General features: G+C 37.7%; 2 protein-coding genes across 8 annotated transcripts; one reads left to right on the top strand and one right to left on the bottom strand.

The window, feature by feature from the left end:
- Window positions 1-1,127: 1,127 nt before the first annotated feature.
- On the bottom strand, window positions 1,128-15,520 carry LOC127496671 (zinc finger protein 91-like). Of its 7 annotated transcripts, XM_051864334.1 has the most exons (6): window positions 14,384-15,520; window positions 13,356-13,593; window positions 12,212-12,333; window positions 10,685-11,110; window positions 8,205-10,576; window positions 1,128-4,839 (listed from the first exon to the last, which is right to left on the bottom strand). In XM_051864334.1, the coding sequence occupies exons 5-6, from the start codon at window positions 8,584-8,586 to the stop codon at window positions 1,292-1,294; spliced, it is 3,930 nt and encodes a 1,309-aa protein (XP_051720294.1). In that variant the 5' UTR covers window positions 8,587-10,576; window positions 10,685-11,110; window positions 12,212-12,333; window positions 13,356-13,593; window positions 14,384-15,520; the 3' UTR covers window positions 1,128-1,291. The 7 variants fall into 7 exon arrangements, with proteins under 7 accessions (XP_051720294.1, XP_051720295.1, XP_051720296.1 ...); XM_051864335.1 differs by lacking the exon at window positions 13,356-13,593; XM_051864336.1 differs by lacking the exons at window positions 12,212-12,333; window positions 13,356-13,593 and having other exon boundaries at window positions 10,685-11,092.
- A 2,374-nt stretch (window positions 15,521-17,894) lies between these two features.
- prss1 (serine protease 1) lies at window positions 17,895-19,998 on the top strand. The gene is made up of 5 exons (XM_051864373.1): window positions 17,895-18,035; window positions 18,232-18,388; window positions 19,165-19,418; window positions 19,535-19,671; window positions 19,763-19,998. Exons 1-5 carry the CDS (start codon window positions 17,966-17,968, stop codon window positions 19,910-19,912), a joined length of 768 nt encoding a protein of 255 aa, XP_051720333.1. The 5' UTR covers window positions 17,895-17,965; the 3' UTR covers window positions 19,913-19,998.
- The last annotated feature ends 137 nt before the right edge of the window (window positions 19,999-20,135 follow it).

Consider the following 20,135-nt stretch of genomic DNA (forward strand, 5'->3'; position numbering starts at 1 on the left):
GTACAATGTCAATAATCTTTCTCTCTTTCTTTCTTTGTTTGCGTGTGTAGGTTGAACTATCGTTGGCCTTACACTGTAGTGTTTATTCAGGTGTCTATTCCATACATTGTGAGGACAGCTGTCCCCGTAATTCAACTGAATAAATAAACATTCTAAACAATTAAAAATGTAAGAACGCAGAAGGTTTTCTGTGAGGGTTATGTTTAGGGGTGGGGTTAGGGTAAGGGGATAAAAAATGGTATTATAATGATATAGCTTATTATAAAAACCATTACGCCTATGTAAAGTCCTCATGATGATACTAACGTGTGTGTATTCTTAATAAAACAGTTTTGAGATGACAATGATTCTAGACACGTAAGCACTCAACATACACAAGAGTACTACCAGTGGTGTAGCAAGTCAGCCCTGGGCCCAAAGGCAAACATTTTTTAACAGGTTAACTTGGTTGAAATCCCACGAGGCGGGCCCCCAATCCACCCGGCACATATGCATGTGCATGTCCAGACACATACTTGATTCGATCAAGCTGAAACCACTGGATAAAGGTAGCAAAAATCAGGCATTTCAATGACTTGAAACTTCAACATAGTTTTAACAATAACCATATTGCTCTGGCATAGTGTATGGTATTATACAGGCCTATTTTATGAAATACATGCACTTTATTAAATGTTTACATAAATTTAAACAACTATTTTAAAAAGCAGTTCACCTACATCCTCAAATTAGTTTAAACGAAAGCATTAACTTATTAATATTTAAAATTATTTTTTATTTTTTTGTCTTATTTTATTTTGATCCTAAAGGTTTAATAGTGAAAAAAAAATGTAACTTAAGAAAAAAGGAGAAATAATTAATTACAACTTTCAGAAAGGTATGGCATACCACTGCATGCCAATTTCATTCACTTGATATGTTCACTAACTTCGGCTTATAACTCCTTATTAATCTGAAAACATTTGTACACCACCATTTTGACCATAAGATCATTTCTGTAAAATTTCAGCAATTTAACGTAAAAAAGTTACACGAACACTGCAGTTCTTTGAAAAACATTTTAACAATGTTAATTTGGTTTGTGTGGTTTATTGCACGAGGGTAACAAAGCACACGAAACTAGTATATAAGTTCAGCTGGAAAATTTAATAACTGAATAAAAACATTAATACATTTTAAATCTTCATGACACACTCCAGCAGCTTAACAGCAATGTACAATAAAACAGCAAAGAGACAGTCTAAACTGAGCTATTGTAGTTTTGTATGTATATCATTTCTAAAAATCGAACTCAGACATCTCGCTGTGCATGTTGCATATAATGCATCTGTAATTCTAGTTCTCCAGGCAAAGAACAACCACATATCATGCACTGGAACAGGTGATCCGGGGCAAAAGGCATTTTATTCCCCATTTTGTGTGGATCAGTTTGTTGGGCATACTGAGGTAAGTTTGTTACTTGTGGCATTAATGGCATCTCATTAATGTTGCTCTGTGAGGTGAAGAAGATGCCTTGTGGTAACGGACCTGGAAGTTGCCTTCCAACAGAATGCATTGGATGTGGAGGTAAATTCAGAGCTGGTGGAGGTGGAGGAAAAGGGGGTGAGATAAAAGTTGGAGGCTTATTTAGAGGAATCCGCTGGCCAGAAATTAAAGCTACATGCTGTTGGATGTGGCCTTGTTGAACTGGTCCATTTACGAGGGCTTGGGAAACAACTGGAGCAGCCTGAAACCCCCACATTTGAGGTCTGTCCCCAAGAGGAAAATGAGCTGGTGCATACGGCATGTTCACTGGTCCCATCTGGTTTGGGGGAGCTGCACTAACCCAAGTAGGAGGTATTTGAGGCTGTTCCTGGAGTTGTGGCTGATGAAGTTGCTGTTGAAGAAGCTGCTGTTGTAGCTGCATTTGTTGTGGCAAATGCTGGATTAGTCTGTTTTGCTGCTTCTCTAATGCATCTCCAGGTATGTCTTGTAAGCTTACAGTTGTAGACATTTCTAGAGATGTTTTCATTCCCCATGGATTAGTATTCGGTAGACCGGAAGCACCAGTGGACAGCAATATACCACCAGCCTGACCCATTTCTGTTTTAGCCAGACCAGAGGAATTTGGCATTTGCAAATCATGAGTGAGTTTATCAGCTTGGTTGCTGGTTGGTGCTTCTAAGTCAGCAGTTACTTTACCATCTTCTGATGAATTATTGAACAGCTCTGGATTAGATGTTTGCATTGAATCACAGAGTACTGGCCATTGGGACTGCTGCGGGTCCTGAATGGATCTCGGTGACTGTATTTTCACGTCCAGAGGCGAAGGCCTGTCCATGTGGTGTTGTGATTCTGAAGAGGTCTTCTGCAGAGTGGAGTTTGGTGTACTCACCCAGAGAGAAGGATGCTTGCCCTTTTGCTCTGCTTCAGATACATTGATCTCGGAGTAATGATTAGGTTGTGTTGATATGGGTACATTTGCTTGAGATGGTTGCTGCTGGTGCATGAGCTCTGGGAGACCATCACATTTAGGCAATATAGTCTTAAGGTGACTTCCTGACCACTGCATCTGCACTGCATTAGTTGGCTGGGCTTCCAAGGAACTTGTGGGCTTCTGAGAGAGCAGCAGCTCTTCTGAAGGTGCCATTTGTAGCTGCCATTCTTGCTGCATTGGAACCTGCTGGGAATGATTTCTCGTCTGCAAGTGCTGCGATCTCAGCTGCATGTGTTCAGGTCTATTTGCATCGAAGCTACTGGATTGTTGGGGAACCACATTTGGCAACAGCGTTTCTTGTACGAGTCTACCAGGTAGAGATGCCGACCTTCCAATGTCTCGATCTAACCTTGGCCTTCCTCTCCTGCCGGTACTTACTCTACCTCTTTGAGAATGTATGGACAGTGGATAACTGTGACTCTGACCTTGCCGTTTACGCACATGAATCTTTTGATGCACAAGCAAGCTGCTAAGCCAAGGGAATGACTTATGGCACTCCTGGCAGCGGTGGGGTCTCTCCCCTGTATGAGTGTTTAGATGGTCTCGGAGCAAGTAGGCCAAAGCAAAGCTCTTGTCACAAAGATGACACTTGTAAGGTTTCTCACCTGTATGGGAAAGCATGTGCCGCTGAAGCTGACTCTCATCGCTGTAGCCTTTTCGGCACTGCGTGCAGCGAAATGGCTTTTGTTGATGCAGCCGCTGGTGTGTTTTCATGTTATGATGAAATGCGAAATCCTTACCACAGTCTGGGCATTTGTATGGCTTCTTGCCAGTGTGGATAATCGAATGCTGCTGCAAATAGCTACTAAATCTAAAGGACTTTTTACACACTTGACACTGGTAACCCTTGTTGTGTATGCGCATGTGGAGCTCTAACACTGAACGATAACGAAAGCACTTTCCACAGTCTCGACACCTGAACGGTTTCTTCTCCGTCTGGTTCTCCAAACCCCCTACTCCTGACATACTGTCAATATCCGCCTCATCCATACCAATATCCTGCTTTTCAAGTACTGCTTTAACCTGATTTGTGATATGTGTCGTGTTGATACCCAAAATGTTTGTCATATGCGTTTGTGAATGGGACTGCAGGAGAGATTCCGTCTGGAATTTGAGAGGACAATACTGGCATGCATAGACCTTATCGAATCGTTTTCCATTACTCATCTTTTCATACTCTGCTTCATGGATTAACATGTGTGCTCTTAATTCAGATGCTTTATAAAAGATTTGAGGGCATAGAGGACAGTTGCGCTGTTGCTCAACGTTTGCGTTCTCTTTACCAACTTGCCCCACAAGAGATACATTATGGTTTGTAATACGTGCCTCAGACCTAGCTGAGATCTTTTTGTGTTGTCGAAAATGTGCTCGCATGTTTTGTGCAAGAGCGAATGTTTTTCCACAGTATGAGCAGTGGTAAGGCTTTCGGCCGGTGTGGAGATACTGGTGCTGTTGCAAAAGGCTGCTGTATTTGAAGTTCTTCCCACAGATTTTGCACAGGTGTGCTCTTTCTTCCACGTGCCTGCGTCGATGGTCCTCCATAACGTAGCGATGCTTAAAGACCATACTACAATCTGGACACTCATACGGCTTCAGTGAAGCGTGGGATCGTTGGTGGATATGCAGCGTCACCAAACTATGAAAGCCTTTGTTGCACTCCAGACATCGATAAGGACTGTCCAATGAGTGACTCTGCATGTGGGCATTGATGGACACCCTATACTGGAACTCTTTGCGGCACAGAGGGCAGCGAAAAGGCTTCTCCACGTTCTGTTCACAAGCATGAAGCCTTAATCGCATCATTGTTGAGTAACACATACCGCAATGCTCACACACATATCTCCTCCGTTCCTTGTACATCATCGTAGAGCGTTTTGAATGCGACACACTTGGTTGGCTATTTTCTTTATGAATACTGCGGTGTTTGATGAGGTCACTTCGATGCTGAAAAGTGATGCCACATTCTTTACAAACGAGGGAAGCCTGCTCATCCTGATGCATGTGAAAGTGTCGATGCAGGTTGTATGTTTCCCGGCGAGTGAACTTTTTACCACATTCATTGCATTCCAGGCGGCTTTTCCTTCGTTTTACAACTAATCCTTTCCCGTCACTCTTCGACTCATCTTCTCCTTCCTTCTCTTCTGTGTTGTCCTTAACCTCCTCCATGCTTTTGGGATCTCCTTTGTCCTCCATCTCCACTTCTGTGCTTTGTGTTGCCTCTTCATGAGACTTTGAGTCTTCACTTACATTTGTCGACTCTTCATCTTGTTTTGCTGGGTGTTCCTCCTCTATAGCAAGCTTTGAATCTTTGCTGACATTTTCTATAGTTTTGTCTGCCGTTTCTTCTTTGTCGTTTTCTTGCCCTGTGGAGTAATAGCAACGAAAACATTAGAAGTAATTTGTGATGTAAAACCACAACAGGTAGCAGTCACTCAGATTTATAATTGTAAAAACCTATTTAGATGACTTCAATCTTTTAAAAAGGAGTAGATCATCTAAGAAGTCTAAAAAGGTATTAAGTACTACCACCGTTACTGCCCAAGAAAAAAAGTTAAATTAAGTTAACTAAATACACACTGACCTTGTGTGTGTCTTTTCAGCTATTTCGGTGCAATGATTATAAAACAAAAACAACTAATTAAACAGCAAAAATGTAAAACGTAAACCACTGTTTGACCAACAAATATTGTAATTAATATACTGTATAAATTTATAAAATTCAAAACATGTAACTTGCCCGGACTTGACATGCATGAAAAATACACTTGTGCTGATAACAATATAACAGAACACATCAACCTTTCAACTAAAATCCACCTACAATATATAGCTGGCACATGCCTGATTGTACATTAATGAGGTTTTCAATCTGTTATAGAGCTGCTATAGATAAAATAAGATTATACTAGAATTTTAGACTTTAGACAAAATGCAAAAAAATTATTTTAATTTAATTTTAAAACCTAAATGCTTGAAACCTACAAAAGCACTGCTAGAGAAAACAATCATTTGTGTAACTGAACATTTAATTCAAAACTGAGATATAGCCATGTTAAAAAAAAAACAAAAAAAACACTACATAACATGGTAACACTACCAATGTCCTCTATCTCTGTTTTTAAAAAGTGTCGTCCATGGACTCTTTTTTTCAGAATGTGATCATGTGTTTTCACAGTTATTAACATTGTAAATGAATGTTTTTTCATATTTAAAATTTTTAATGTACATTTCTAACACTATACTTTGGCCTTAAATTAGAGAAAACTGGTTAACACTGCTGGGTCATTCAGTGTCAACTTAACCAAAGGTCTCTGGCTAAACATTTTGATTTTGATAAACTTTCTGATGAAAGAAATACATAAATGAAGAAGAAAGCCAAAATATCAAATGTCATGGATGAATATTTACTGAGTAATCCACTATTTTGTAGAGGGGGGTCAAATTGATAATTTTCACCTGAGATTTGGAACCAGATTACAGGGTGGTAAAAATGACTTTAGAAAGAGGACAGCATCATTATTATTTTATTTTTTACACAGAGATTGGTTGGTTGGTCTATTAGTAAAATCTGTTGACTTTAGCGAACTTTGTTACATTATACACCAACGGATCAAAAATGGGAAAGGCACAAAACGCAAGAAGTGCCATTAAGTATGCATGCCTGTAACTGAAGTATTATTAAATATATTTTAATATCCTTTTAGATTCTAATTCTTAAACTTTTCTCTTGGTATCTTCATTTTAAAGGCCCAATATGGTTAATTTCTAGATATATGGGGATCTCAATGTGGCTTCATGAGTAAATTGTACACATTTTCAGTTTCAAAAACCAAATACATACATACTTTTTTCTTTTTGAAGAGGAATATCTGAAGAACAAATATGTTGAAACTAGAAATGTATCTCCCCTCAACACAATTGCATAGAACATGCCTGTCTGAGTGCCATAAATATTATATCAAATATTAAAGTATTAAAGATTCTTAATATCCTTCTAGATTCTTGTTACTGTGAAACTTTTCTTTTGGAATCTTCATTTTTATGGCCCTATATGGTTCAATCCCAGAGATAATGGGATGTCAGTGCGGCAGCATGTAGTTACAATACTGCGTATTTGAACTCTTGGTAGCTTCAGAAACTGTTAAAATGAACAAAATCGCTTCCAAATATCCCCAAAACTGATTTAAATATACATTCTTATAAATACACAGAATAAATTAAAGTGCCTCACTTTAACCATTTTAGTGTATTTTTATCACTCAGAGAGACATATTGTATGCAACTGATAGAGGAAAACAAGATACATTTCTATTTTCAACATTCTTTGTTCTTCAGATATTCCTTTTTAAAAGAAAAAAGTATCAAATATATGCAAAGTGACACACATTTGGTTTTTGACCACTGAAAATGTGTACAATTTACCAATTTACTCATGGGCCTTAAAAATTAGATCTAAAAGGATACTAAAAGATCTTTAATACTTCTTGAGTTACAGACATGCAACCTTCAGGCAAAAGCAAAACAAAACAAGAAGTGCTTTTTCCCATTTTTGAACTGTCAGTGTTGAAGTATAATGCAACAAAGATTGTTAAAGTCAACAGATTTTACTAATAGACCTACTGATCTCTGTGTAAAAATAAAATCATGATGCGGTCATCATTCTAAAGTTATTTGTACCCTCTTGTAATTTGGCTCCAAATGACACGAATTGTAATTTTGACGCCCTTCTACAAAATAGTGGATTACTGAGTAAATATACAACCATGACATTTAATATTTTGGCTTTCTTCTTCATTTATGTTTGTCTTTCTTCAGAAAAAAACATTAACAAAAAGAAAAATTTGAGCCAGGGAAGTTTCTGAAGTTTACCTATGATGACTTCCGATTCTGAGAACCCTGGAAATGTGAAAAAGGGTCAGTTTCATTCTGTATAAGCTATGTACCAAGCCAGCCAGCTACAAGATGAATCACAACATTACAAACTTTGATTTGAAGCAAATAAGTATTTAAACATCTGACTAAAAAAAAATCAGGTGCAATACTGTGTACTTAACAGCTTTAATAAGGTAAAGAACTACAATCTCATGAAGCATTGCGAATGACAAATAAAAATAATGGAGATTAATTGATTTAAAGTTGTTGATTATATAGATACAAGATATATTTTGTCTATTGCAAATTATGCATATTACGCATCATTCTGAATATAGGTGACAGTGGCAGGTATGTAACCGATGTTCTGGATATGCCTATTCAAAATTTCTACTCACAATAAAAATATAGGCTTACTCTTTATTATGACAGAAAGGCTCTGATGAACATGATTTGTTTCTTATAGAGGTTTGTTTTTGTTCCACGAAAGACAGTTCAATAAAACTGATACTCGGAAAATATATTTAAACAAACTTTTGTGGAGTTGTATGCAATTCTATCTAAATTAAACTTTCTAAAACGAATCTTGATCTACAAGCATGAAAGGGTTAAACAATCAGTTTTGTTTCTGATTGGGTTAGAACAAGCCAATTACAGAGTAATTAATTGCTGTCCCCCCCCAAAAAAAAGAAGAAGAAGAAGAAGAAGAAGAAGAAAAAAAAAAAACGCTCTACGCGTTTCTGCATGATCCCACGGGTGAATATAGCCTATGTGTGAAATTGTTCAAGTCTATGCGATATTCAAGAGAGCGCTGCGTGCCATTTATCGTCTGCCCTTGATGCAAAGTTGTACTTACCGATGTTTTCATTGTGCAAACGATCCGATGTCTCCCCGCAATCCGTTCCGGGCTCAGCTGAAACAAGATCACCGTTATTATTTTCGAAAAGCACATCCGTCTTTTCCTTGTCCACCGTAGATTTCCAATTAAATGACATTCCCGATTCATCTTTGTTGCGTGGTGAAAGAGCAGCGCCATGTGGAGATGAATTTTCACTTGGTGAAGACGGAACACCAGGCTCTGTCGGTCCCTTTATGTCGCTGCCTTGTGCACAAACCTCCGCGTCACAATCAGCGACTGTAGCAGATGCAAGTTGTAGTTCAGGTTTATTTTCAGCTAGTGTACCGTTAATGAGTTTATTATCTAATGGTTGTTCGGATTCAGACTGTACAGTAGCCATTTTCACATATTTCTTTCTCTTTTCTCCACCCCTAAAAACATGGAAGCCAGCGATTGATTGGAAGCGTGTGTTACGTCACATGCGCTCTCTGCGGCTACATTTAAAGCGACACCTTTCGATAAATGTTGATGGTTCCGAATTATTAGCATCTTAGATTTACATATAGAGATTGTTTTAATAATTTAGCAGATGTATTGAAGACCGTGATCAGCCATGTACCGAATCACATCCTTTTTGCGTAGATAATATTTAGTAACGAATAATGAATTTTTGACTCTTCAGTAAACTGGTTGTTAATCTACAGAAAAAATACAGAAACATTAATTTGGGGCTCTAAGGTTGCATTTTTTTTTTTTAAATCACAAATATTGTAAAAACAGTACTATTGTTAAATGTTATTACAATTTAAAAAAAAATATTATTCCTGATGACCAAGCTGAATTTTCAGCAGCCATTTCTCCAGACTTAAGTGTCACATGACAAACATGTATGTTGTATCAACAGTTGTGCTGCTTAATATATAATTGACTGTGATAATAGGAAAAGGTGATAAATGTATTGATTGCTTTTATTAAAACTTGTTCATAGGCAGACATTTTTTCCAAGTACACATTATTTTTGTTAACATGGTGAAAAGTTAGCAAAAAGGTATATTTGAGCTTAGCTATCTTGTATTGCATGCAGAGTGACTGGGCAATCTTAGATCTCTACGTTAGTCAGTAATTCTGATAACTGCATTTACTCCATGGAACTGGGGAACTTCTATGCAATACAATGTCCTTTAAAACAGCATTTGGATGTATTTTCTTAAACAGTGATAGTAGCAAAAGTAAAACGTCATTTTGCTCTGATCTGCGGTGCCTCAATCAAAGAATAAAAATTTATGAAGTTTATCATGCCACAGCATGAATACTGAAAAGTTTTAGGCCTGTCTAGAGAATATTTTTCTAAACTTATTATATATGAACTTGAGCAAGCAGATCCATAAAATGTTAGTAATTTACTATCAGCAACAAGAGTTCATAAGTCAATTTTGATATAGCTTTGAGCTGTTTGGTGTACATATAATACACTTTATTATATATCTGCGACAGGCATAACATAAAATGTGGCTGCAATGACATGGCACAATCTGCAACTAGTTAACCTTATAAAACATTGCTTTAAATAAATACATTTACTGTAACCGAATACAGTTTATTTTTGCACATCTCACGGCAACATCAACGTCTGCGTCTTCGTCTGAGGTCTACTGTTCTGCCACGGCGTGGCCGTTGCGATACTCCATTTATGTCAGTCGGTGGTTCAGTGTGCCGAGTACCATCTAAAATATCTGGAGGTGGTGGAACAGTTGCTGGGATTTGCTGCTCTAGCTGTGGATGTTCCTGTGGCAATAACAATTGCTGATAAGGCTGCTGTTGTGGAGGTTCCTGTTGCTGTTGCTGCTGTGCAGGTTGCTGTAATTGTTGTTGCTGTTGTGGAATTTGCTGCTGAGGCGGCTGATGCTGCATCTCAAGTAGACCCAACAGACGTTGCAAAAGTACATTATTCTGCTGCAAGCTGCTTGTAAGTGCCTCTTGTGAAGCCACAAGCTTCCGCATATCGCTTCTGAAGCCTTCTCCAAACTCGCGCAGGTTCTGCTCCATGCGATCTCCAAGCTGCATGGCTGCTTCTCCCAGTCCACGAAGTTCATCTTCCAGCCAGGAAGTGCGTGGTGGAGGGGGCTCCAGTGGGCCCTGGTGGGTCCCTAAGGATGGTTCTGGGCTTGTATGAGGGGTCCCGTTGAGGAAGGGTGCACTGTAAAGGGGTGAAGGAGGTAGCCAGCGTTCTGATGTCGGAGGTGGTACTATTCCCAGACCCAGGCCCAAGCCCAGTTTATCCTCCATGCTGTTCTCCACACCCTCACAATCATCTCCATCATCACAGTCTTGCTCACCAGCTTCTTCCTCCTTTTCGAAACCATCTCTTTCAGAACCATCTCCAACTGCAACTGAAACAGAGGAAAGATATATATATATAAACATTTAATATTGCCATGCTTAACAGACTTTATTACAGAATCAAATTTGTGGGGTCACTCAAAACCTAAATATGTTACCTGGATCAGTGTCTGACAAGCAACTAAAACTGGCTTTTACTCTAGTGCTCTGCTTTTGACGAGACTGCTGGAGCCTGGGACTGACTTGAGTTGGCCTTCCCATAATCGCGGCCCCTCTGCTGGAAGGCAGGTAGCAGGTGCGGTGCCTCGCGTCAGCCAGTCTACCACCGTTACGTCTTTTCAGGTCATCCCAGCGTTTCTTCACTTCTCTTAGTGTCCGTGGTACTCTAGACACAGCATTGACACGCTCAAGTATCCCGGCCCAAATTCGCTCTCTTTCTCTGCGCCGGAGCCTCCCTGCTGGACCGAACAGCTCCCCCTCACACCGGGTCACCTCTGATACCAACACCTCCAGCTCTGCCCCGCTAAAGCGGCTCTTCCTTTTTCCTACGCCTCCTGCGGCTAATGCTGAAGACACACCCCTGTCTTTAATTCAAAGGCAAGATTTATTTTAACACAAAATTAGGCTTTTGCATTTCTATTTAAAGGTGCACTCAGTACATTTACTGATTATGTTGCACTGATCAATATGACAGTATTTTTGGACTTATACTAGCACATAGAAACATGAATGCAGCATCACACAAAGGTTTTCTGTTACTGATGACACCTTTAAGGGTCAATGGCAGATGAGGATATCTGGGGTTATGAAAAGGTGAAATATTTAAAAATCTAGTTCAAAATGCAAAATGCAAAAAAAAAAAGTGTCACAAAGTGTCATGTTTTTTGTGGTAATCTATGATCTATTTATTCAGAGAGTAGAAATTACATTATCAGAATGTTACTATAATAAACTGAGTAGTAATATATTTATAATATTATTAATTCATCATTGTCATTTGGATATGTACCAAAAACTTTCAAGCTGGCTGTTATTAAAGGGTTAGTTCACCCCAAAATGAAAATTCTGTCATTAATTACTCACCCTCATGTAGTTCCACACCTGTAAGACTTTCGTTCATCTTCGGAACACAAATTAAGATCTTTTTGATGACAGAATGCTGTCAGATTTCCTTCCATTGACCGTCTTGTAACTACCACTTTTGACGCTTCAAAAAGCGGTCAATGGAAGGAAATCTGACAGCATTCTGTCATCAAAAAGATCTTAATTTATCTTCCGAAGAAGAACGAAAGTCCTACAGGTGTGGAACGACATGAGGGTGAGTAATTAATGACAGAATTTTCATTTTGGGGTGAACTAACCCTTTAAACCTCTCATTAAAAAACAACAACTTGATTTTAGAGAATTAGTTCATTACAGACAGATCTCGATCTCCCTTTTCTTTCAAAAATACTATGTTCCTGAAAATGGCACCTGCTAAGATTTACATTCAGGATTTAGACCGTATCATAGTACTGAGACTGCTTTCATTAATGTTAAAAATTATTTGCTCTTATGTTGGTGGTTGTATCTCTCCATTACTCTTACTGGACCTTAGTGTTACATTTGATACTATCGACCACAACATTCTGGTCAAAAATTATGTTGGCATTAGTGGAATTGCACTGGCATGTTTTAAATCATACTTATCTGATCGTTATCAATTTGTAGCAGTAAATGAAGAGGTATCATATCGATCACAAGTTCAGGATGGAGTACCGCAAGGCTCAGTACTAGGACTGTTGCTTTTCACTCGGTACATGCTACCCTTGGGAGATATCGTAAGGAAGCATGGCATTAGTTTTCATTGTTACGCTGATGATACTCAACTCTATTTTTTCATGGCCTGATGAAATATACCAATTCACAAAACTAACGGAATGCATAGTTGAAATAAAAAAAATGGATGACTAGAAATGTCCTTCTACTAAATTCTGGGGGGGGAAAAAACAGGTTTTAATTATTGGACCAAAAACCTCCACACATAATAACCAACGCTTGATGGCTGCACATTTCTTTGTTCCTGGGTGTTATTTGATGACAGTCTTTCATTTGAAAGCCACATTTCTAGTATTTGTAAAACTGCATTTTTCCATCTTAAAAACATATCTAAACTACGAAATATGCTCTCAATGACAAATGTATAAAGGTTAGTTCATGCATTCATGACCTCAAGGCTACATTATTGTAATGCTCTACTGGGTGGTTGCCCAAACAATCTCCAGCTAGTCCAAAACACAGCAGCTAGAGTTCTTAATAGAACCAGGAAGTATAAGTATATTAGCCTGATTCTGTCAACACTGCACAGGCTCCCTATTAAACACAGCATACAATTTAAAATCTTGTTGATTACTTACAAAGCCCTGAATGGTTGAGCTCCTCAGTACTTGAGCGAGCTCTTAACGCATTATAATCCTTCACGTCTATTGCGGCCTCAAAATTCTGTCCAGTTGATAATACCTAGAATGTCAAAATTGACTGCAGGCGGTAGATCCTTTTCCTATTTAGCACCCAAACTCTGGAACAGTCTTCCTAGCGTTGTTTATGAGGCAGACACACTCTGTCAGTTTAAATCTAGATTAAAAATGCACCTCTTTGACCTAGAAAACACAAAACACACTATCACATTTCTATAAGTTCGAGTCCGTAAAAGGATTCTTAGGCTGCATAAAGTAGGTCAACCGGAACTGGGAACACTTCCCACAACATCCAATGTTCTTCTTACATCGTAAGAAGAATGGCATCTACGCTAATATTAGTCTGTCTGTCTCATCCTTATCCTGAGGTTACCGTAGTCAGTCAGATCCAGGCCGTATCCAGACCAGATGGTGGACCAACATCTAGAAGCGACCACAACACAGCCATGAATGTCAGCAGATACCATGTCAACTAGATAATCCCCTGTGAAGACCTCATCGACACATGGCCATCAGCACAGGTCCTCAGCAAAGACCACGAGAACCAGAAAAGTCCTCTGCACAGACCCCAATGGTCAGCTTCGTCTCCATACCAGCATGATGAATCTGATCTTTAAGCAGAAGGACCTGGATGAAATATTTTGAACAATACCAATCCACAATCTGTTTTCTGAATTGTGATGCAGCCTGGAATTAAACCACACCATGTTTATTCGGAGATCTGGCCTCCCGACTAAGCCTGGTTTCTCCCAAGGTTTTTTTTTCTCCATTCCATCACCTTAAGGAGTTTGGGTTCCTTGCCACTGTCGCCTCTGGCTTGCTTAGTTGGGGACACTTAATATTCAACAATATTATTGATCTGACTAAACCGACACTATCAGATGAGAACTGAACTGAGCTGGATGATGACATCACTGTTTTCTGCAGAGCTGCTTTATAGCCTAATTTAATATTTTATGATATTTATAATGGAACTGAATCAACACTGAACTGACTTCAGCTGAACAATGACACTTTTTTTGAACTCTGTTTGCATAACTGAATTATTATTTTCCTGTCGATCATTGTAAAGCTGCTATTAAACAATCTGCAGTGTATAAACTGCTATATAAATAAAGATGACTTGAATTGAGTAGTGTGATCTCAACATGTTGACCTGCTCCATGTTAATTAAAACCACTTTTATTAGGCTACTAACATGATTAGAGTCCTCATCTTATGTGAGTGTACATAATTGTGCACATTTATTAAATGTATTATTAATTTCTATATTTGTAAAACTTTAATAATGAGTGGGGAAATTACAGAGTGCACCTTTAAATATTACTGTAATGTTAGAAGTAATATTTCAGTAAAGTAAAATCACATATTATTAAACACTTCCTATCATCTAAGACTTACTTTGCTCAATTGGGATGAGTTCATCTGAAGACATTCCAGGTGCGACTATGTTGGGATGCACAACCACAACGTTAAAGGGCAGGCTGCTAGGCAACCCACCATTCTGGTGGTCACAACTGGCTTCTGAGTCATCATCTTCCCTTGGGAAACCATCCTCTGAGACCCCGCCTCCGAAGGGACCCTCTGGAGACTCCACTTTGATGTGCATGGGAGGTGAGTGCTCATACAGCAACCCTCCCTCCTCGTAGTATTCAGTCATGGATATGTTGTGGTTTACAGACACACCAATGTGACTGGTGGACAGCGTGCCATTCACAAGGAGGGTAAAAAGCCACCATGCTGTTCCATGGCAAGGCATTCATTGCTTCATTGTAATGTCTAACAAGGACAGCCTTGATAATGGGCTCAGTAATACACAACTACAGAAAATAGATACTAACTACGGAACGGCAATTGGTTAACGTGTCATTTTATAAAGAGTTTATGTGCATTTACACTAATTTTGTGCAATTTTTGCGATATTTTGTTGTTTGTATCTTGTACCTAACAAAAACCTGTGGCTTTCGTCCAAAAGCGAAACTCGGAGATCTGATATTCTGTTATGTTTGACATTATGTATTTGAATCATTAATTACATGCAGATATCTGAGAGCTCTCCTAATTGACAACAAATCTGGCAATGACGAGAAAAAGTCCGAGGTTACAGAAGAGCGGGCGAGAAATAAAAACAAAGAATGCATGGATAATATAGTTGGAATCACATTTAACTAATTGTTTAATTAAGGGAATATCTTAAATGTAAAGGCCAAAATTACCTGTGTCGCAGCAATGCGCATATATTCTGCACCACATCCGCAATGGATGCGCATTCCGCATAAATTACGTTAGCCGCCACTAGCTCTTCTCAAGCAAATACTGCTGGTCGTAGTAAAGTCATTTATGCGACGTACCCGCATTACAAGACAGAATTAGTTTTGGGGGGGAAATCCGTACTCACACCGTCGGACTGTGATAAATGATTAGAGAGTTTAAATACCAAACCCATTTAAGTGCATAGATGCAAAGCTAACCTCTTAGAATCCTAAATGTACACAGACCCCAAAACGTCGCAGGAATATGACATCACACAAAGATATTTACCGTGCGGCTACATCTGAAACTCTGAAACAAATATTTTATACATTAAAACGGGAAAGTATATTTAAACAAAGTCAGTTGTAATTATATATAAGTCATTATAAGTTAGGCTAAATGAAATAATAATAGTGGAAATAAAAGTAGCTAGCAGACTTTGTAGTCTAAATGAGAAACACGGGAGAAAAACGTAAGCTGCAATCGATTTGAGTAATATAGCTGAAAAGGAAGAGGTGCTGAATATTGTTCCCAGTTCTCACATGGTAGAAGAGTAAACATGCAATGGCCTGGACTAGCCTACTTCCATTATGACTTGCTTTCACCGGAGTGCTCCGGTGAACATATCTGGGGATATTTTTGGTTAAAATCAATCTTCATTATATAGCTGACCTATGCAAGTGGACTTTATCTCTTGTGACAATGTCCTGATGCATGTGACAGCTAGCTTGGTTTCCTTAACAAAGTGATATTGATGTAGGCCTATATAATGAGGGGGGAAAAAATCTAGATTTTTATTTTTTCTCATTATAATAGCAGGCAGACAATAAAATATATAAAATATTAATAATAATAATAATAATAATAAAAGAAAGATAGGCTACATGCATTTAATCAGATAATCAGCAATTTTTAAAATCCTTGCATAGCCTTCATCTGCCATCTGTTCTCTCCCACAAAAGCTAATGATTTATCTGTGATTTCTCTGAAATTACAGATGCAGTCAAAAATCAGCCCAAGATTCACACAGCATCAACCATGAGTTGAGTTAAAACTTTTTTACATTTTACATTTACATTTACTCATTTGGCAGACGCTTTTATCCAAAGCGACTTACAAGTGAGGAATACAACAAGCGTGTCGTCATGACGAGGCAAATAGACACAAAAAGTGCTCACAATACAAGTCTTAGGTAATGCTCAGAGTATCATAAGCTACAATAGAGAGGGGTTAGAGGAAATGAAAGGATAGGTATAATTTTTTTTTTTTTTTTTTTTTAAGATGAGGTTAAGTGCTCACGAAAGAGATGAGTTTTCAGCTGTCTTTTGAATATTGCCAGGGATTCTGCATTCCGGATAAAGGCAGGAAGATTTTTGTAAATATTTTTTTTTGTAAATATTTTTTCTTTAAATTACGAAATTTAAAGGTGACTGTCTTAAAAGTCTGATGTTTCTAACGTAATCCAATGTACAGTTCATAAGTAGACAGAAATATAAAGAAGACATTCATATATAATTATGAAAAAGGGAGAAAGGTCACTTTAAAGATCTGTCCAATGTAGTTGACACCATGCATCAAAGAGTTAAAAAAAAAAACTTTCTTACGGTTTTAGTAAAAGTCTAACTAGGGACACATGCTGCAAATTAGCTATTATAGCTAGCAAATAGAGCATCTGCAGCTCACAATTGTACAACAGTGTTATTGTGTATTGTGCCTGTCAAATGAAAAAAATAAAATAAAACTTTCTGACAACCAATATATGTGTAAAATTTCTGATTAAATATTTCAAAATTCTTTGATAGTAGATAGCACCTCTGGTGACAAAAACCTTGAATGGTTTAGTTGCCACATGTTGATTCAGTTGAACTTTTCCCATGTCATGTTTATTTAAAGTCACCGGTTTGGACGTATTTTGTAATGTTTCAGAAAACAAGGTTTCCATCAGCCAAATTTTCACAGCTTTTTTTTTTTTTTTTTTTTTTAATATAATCAAGAGGAAATAATGTACTTACAAGGGGAAATTAATCAATGCCCACTTTTTTTTAATTAAATGTGCTCACTTTTTGCTGCGGTACTCCAGTCAGTCATCTCTAATGAGGGTTTGTAAACCAGTATACTCATTTTAGAAATTTCCTGGACTTGATCACATTTTTTTTTTAAATTAAAAAAAAAAAAAAGCTCTGTAACTGTAACATGAATCATTGTTTGTAGACTATACTGCACTATACAATGTAATGTATCCTAATTTAGCAAACTAAACAAATGTAACATTAAAATATGTTAAATAACATTTAACATTATATATTTAACATTACAACATGGACAATTTCTAAACCCTTGGTTTTGCATTTTGGTTTCCAAAGATAAATAATATAGTAATTTTATGCAACACCAGTCTCTCTCTCTCACACACACACACACGTTATTAATATGCAACCAAATTTCCCCTTTTTAAATAACCGCTGCAAAGAATTCACTATTAGAATATAGTAAGAAACATCAAATAATTGAGATTTGTGAATATTGCTTCTTCATAGCCATACAATAAATAAATAAATGATTTGCAATCATATGTGCTAGAAAGATAATCTGCATTATGTTGAAGCACATGCTGGAGTCACACACTGGTTGCTATTTTAGGCTTACACGATGAACCAAAATGTATGTATGTCCTTGAAAATTATCTCGAGCTGTGGAGTAGACAGAGTATAAAAGGTCGGTCTTAAAATCATGAGAACACACCACTCAGCAGGTCTCAACATGAAGGTTCTCATTTTTCTGGCTCTGTTCGCTGCGGCTTGTAAGTAAAGAGGCAGAGAAGATTTAGATTGGATTTAATACAGATCTATTAAGGGATTTTAGGGTTTTCTAAACACAAATTCATCATGTAAAATAGAATAAATTTTAAATTTATTTGAATTCTATATTGTAACTGCTCTGTTCATCAATTTTGATAAAATGACTGCATGTAACAATGAAGCCTTATGTTTTCCCAGATGCTGCTCTGGATGAGGATGATAAGATTGTTGGCGGATTTGAGTGTACTAAGAATGGTGTTCCATACCAGGTTTCCCTGAACAGTGGCTACCACTTTTGTGGTGGCTCTCTGATCAGCAGCCTCTGGGTCGTGTCTGCTGCTCACTGCTACAAGTCGTAAGTGAAAGTCTATATATTTTTTGGAATGTACATAATACATATATAGGGGAGACTAGACCTAGTTTTCACATGGGGAAGTTGTCACAATAATTATATCTCAGTAACTAAAGTTTGATTTTAATGAAAGCAATTAAGTAAAAAAAATGTAACGGCAGTAAAGACATTGATAATGTTACAAAAGATGTCTATTTCAAATAGATGCTGCTCTTTTGAAGTTTCAATTCATCAAAGAATCCTGAAAATAATGATTTCCACAACAGGAGCATAACTGTTTTCTAAATTGATAATAATAAGAAATGTTTCCTGAGCACCAAATCAGCAAATTAGAATGATTTCTGAAGGATCATGTGACACTGAAGACTGGAATAAATTACATTTAAAATATATATTGAAACAGAAATCCATTTTAAACTGTAATAATATTTCACAGTAGTACTGTTTTTGCTAAATTTTGGATCAAATAAATGCAGCCTTAGTGAGCTTAAGATACTTCTTTCAAAAAGCATCTTGTAGTATGTCAATATGCCTTGCTACTGGGGTAAAAAAAGTGCTTTACTGTAGTCAAGATTCTACCATTTGTATCTATACAGAAATTACTTTTCAAAAATTAATATCTACTATAAGAGGCACATAAATCATTAGCAATCACTTAAATTTCAGCCAACAAAGTGCACATTTCCTTAGGTTCAACAAAAAAATAATTTGTATTAGTATGTTAAAGAGTTTAACATTTCTTTTCTGTATGAACCAATAATCACTTGTTCTATTCTCAGACGTGTCCAGGTGCGTCTGGGTGAGCACAACATTGACGTCACTGAGGGCACCGAGCAGTTCATCTACTCCTCTTCGGTCATCAGACACCCCAGTTACAACAGCTATACCCTGGACAATGACATCATGCTGATCAAGCTGAGCAGTGCTGCCTCTCTGAACAGCTACGTTCAGACCGTTTCTCTGCCTTCAAGCTGTGCTTCATCTGGTACCAGCTGCCTGATCTCTGGATGGGGAAACATGAGCGCCAGTGGAAGTGCGTACCACTAAACTAATATGGAATGAAACTTCATGTATAAATCATTAGGCCATTTTAAAATAACCCATTAGAGAAATACAAATTCACCAAGTGGGCACTTGATGTTCTTTCAGGCAATTATCCCAGCGTTCTGATGTGCCTTTGGGCTCCTATCTTGAGTGACAGCTCCTGTAAAAGCGCCTACCCTGGTGAGATCACCTCCAACATGTTCTGCGCTGGCTTCTTGGAGGGAGGCAAGGACTCCTGCCAGGTAAGATCACTGCTATATTTTAATGTCATGTTAACAGATAAGTAATTTTTGTAGCAATTATTGACTTCTTTGAAACACTTCTGGATTGCAGGGTGACTCTGGCGGCCCCGTGGTGTGCAACAACGTGCTTCAGGGTATTGTGTCCTGGGGTTACGGCTGTGCCCAGAAAAACAAACCTGGTGTCTATGCCAAGGTCTGCAACTACACCACCTGGATCAGAAGCACCATAAACTCCAACTAAGCTCCCACAGATTTTTGAGGCCATAATCATGGCACGTTGCAATATCATTTGGCAAAGTAAATAAACATCTGGTATCAAACATTAAAGATTTTTCTTTGTCTTATTTATATTATAATTTAACTAAGTTTATGAGATGTCTGTTTTCTCACAGTTTAAGTGCTACATTACTATTAATTAAATTGACTCTTAATTTAATTTAAATGTTACAAAATTAATTAACATT

Source organism: Ctenopharyngodon idella, chromosome 16, assembly GCF_019924925.1.
Source record: "Ctenopharyngodon idella isolate HZGC_01 chromosome 16, HZGC01, whole genome shotgun sequence".
Lineage (NCBI taxonomy): Eukaryota > Metazoa > Chordata > Actinopteri > Cypriniformes > Xenocyprididae > Ctenopharyngodon > Ctenopharyngodon idella.

Coding starts and splice junctions, on each gene's coding strand:
- prss1 (XM_051864373.1), top strand. CDS start 17,966: ATGAGAACACACCACTCAGCAGGTCTCAACATGAAGGTTCTCATTTTT. Junction 18,036..18,231: donor GGCTCTGTTCGCTGCGGCTT/GTAAGTAAAGAG, acceptor ATGTTTTCCCAG/ATGCTGCTCTGGATGAGGAT. Junction 19,672..19,762: donor GAGGCAAGGACTCCTGCCAG/GTAAGATCACTG, acceptor TCTGGATTGCAG/GGTGACTCTGGCGGCCCCGT.
- LOC127496671 (XM_051864336.1), bottom strand. CDS start 8,586: ATGGCTACTGTACAGTCTGAATCCGAACAACCATTAGATAATAAACTC. Junction 4,840..8,204: donor TTTGCACAATGAAAACATCG/GTAAGTACAACT, acceptor ATTACTCCACAG/GGCAAGAAAACGACAAAGAA.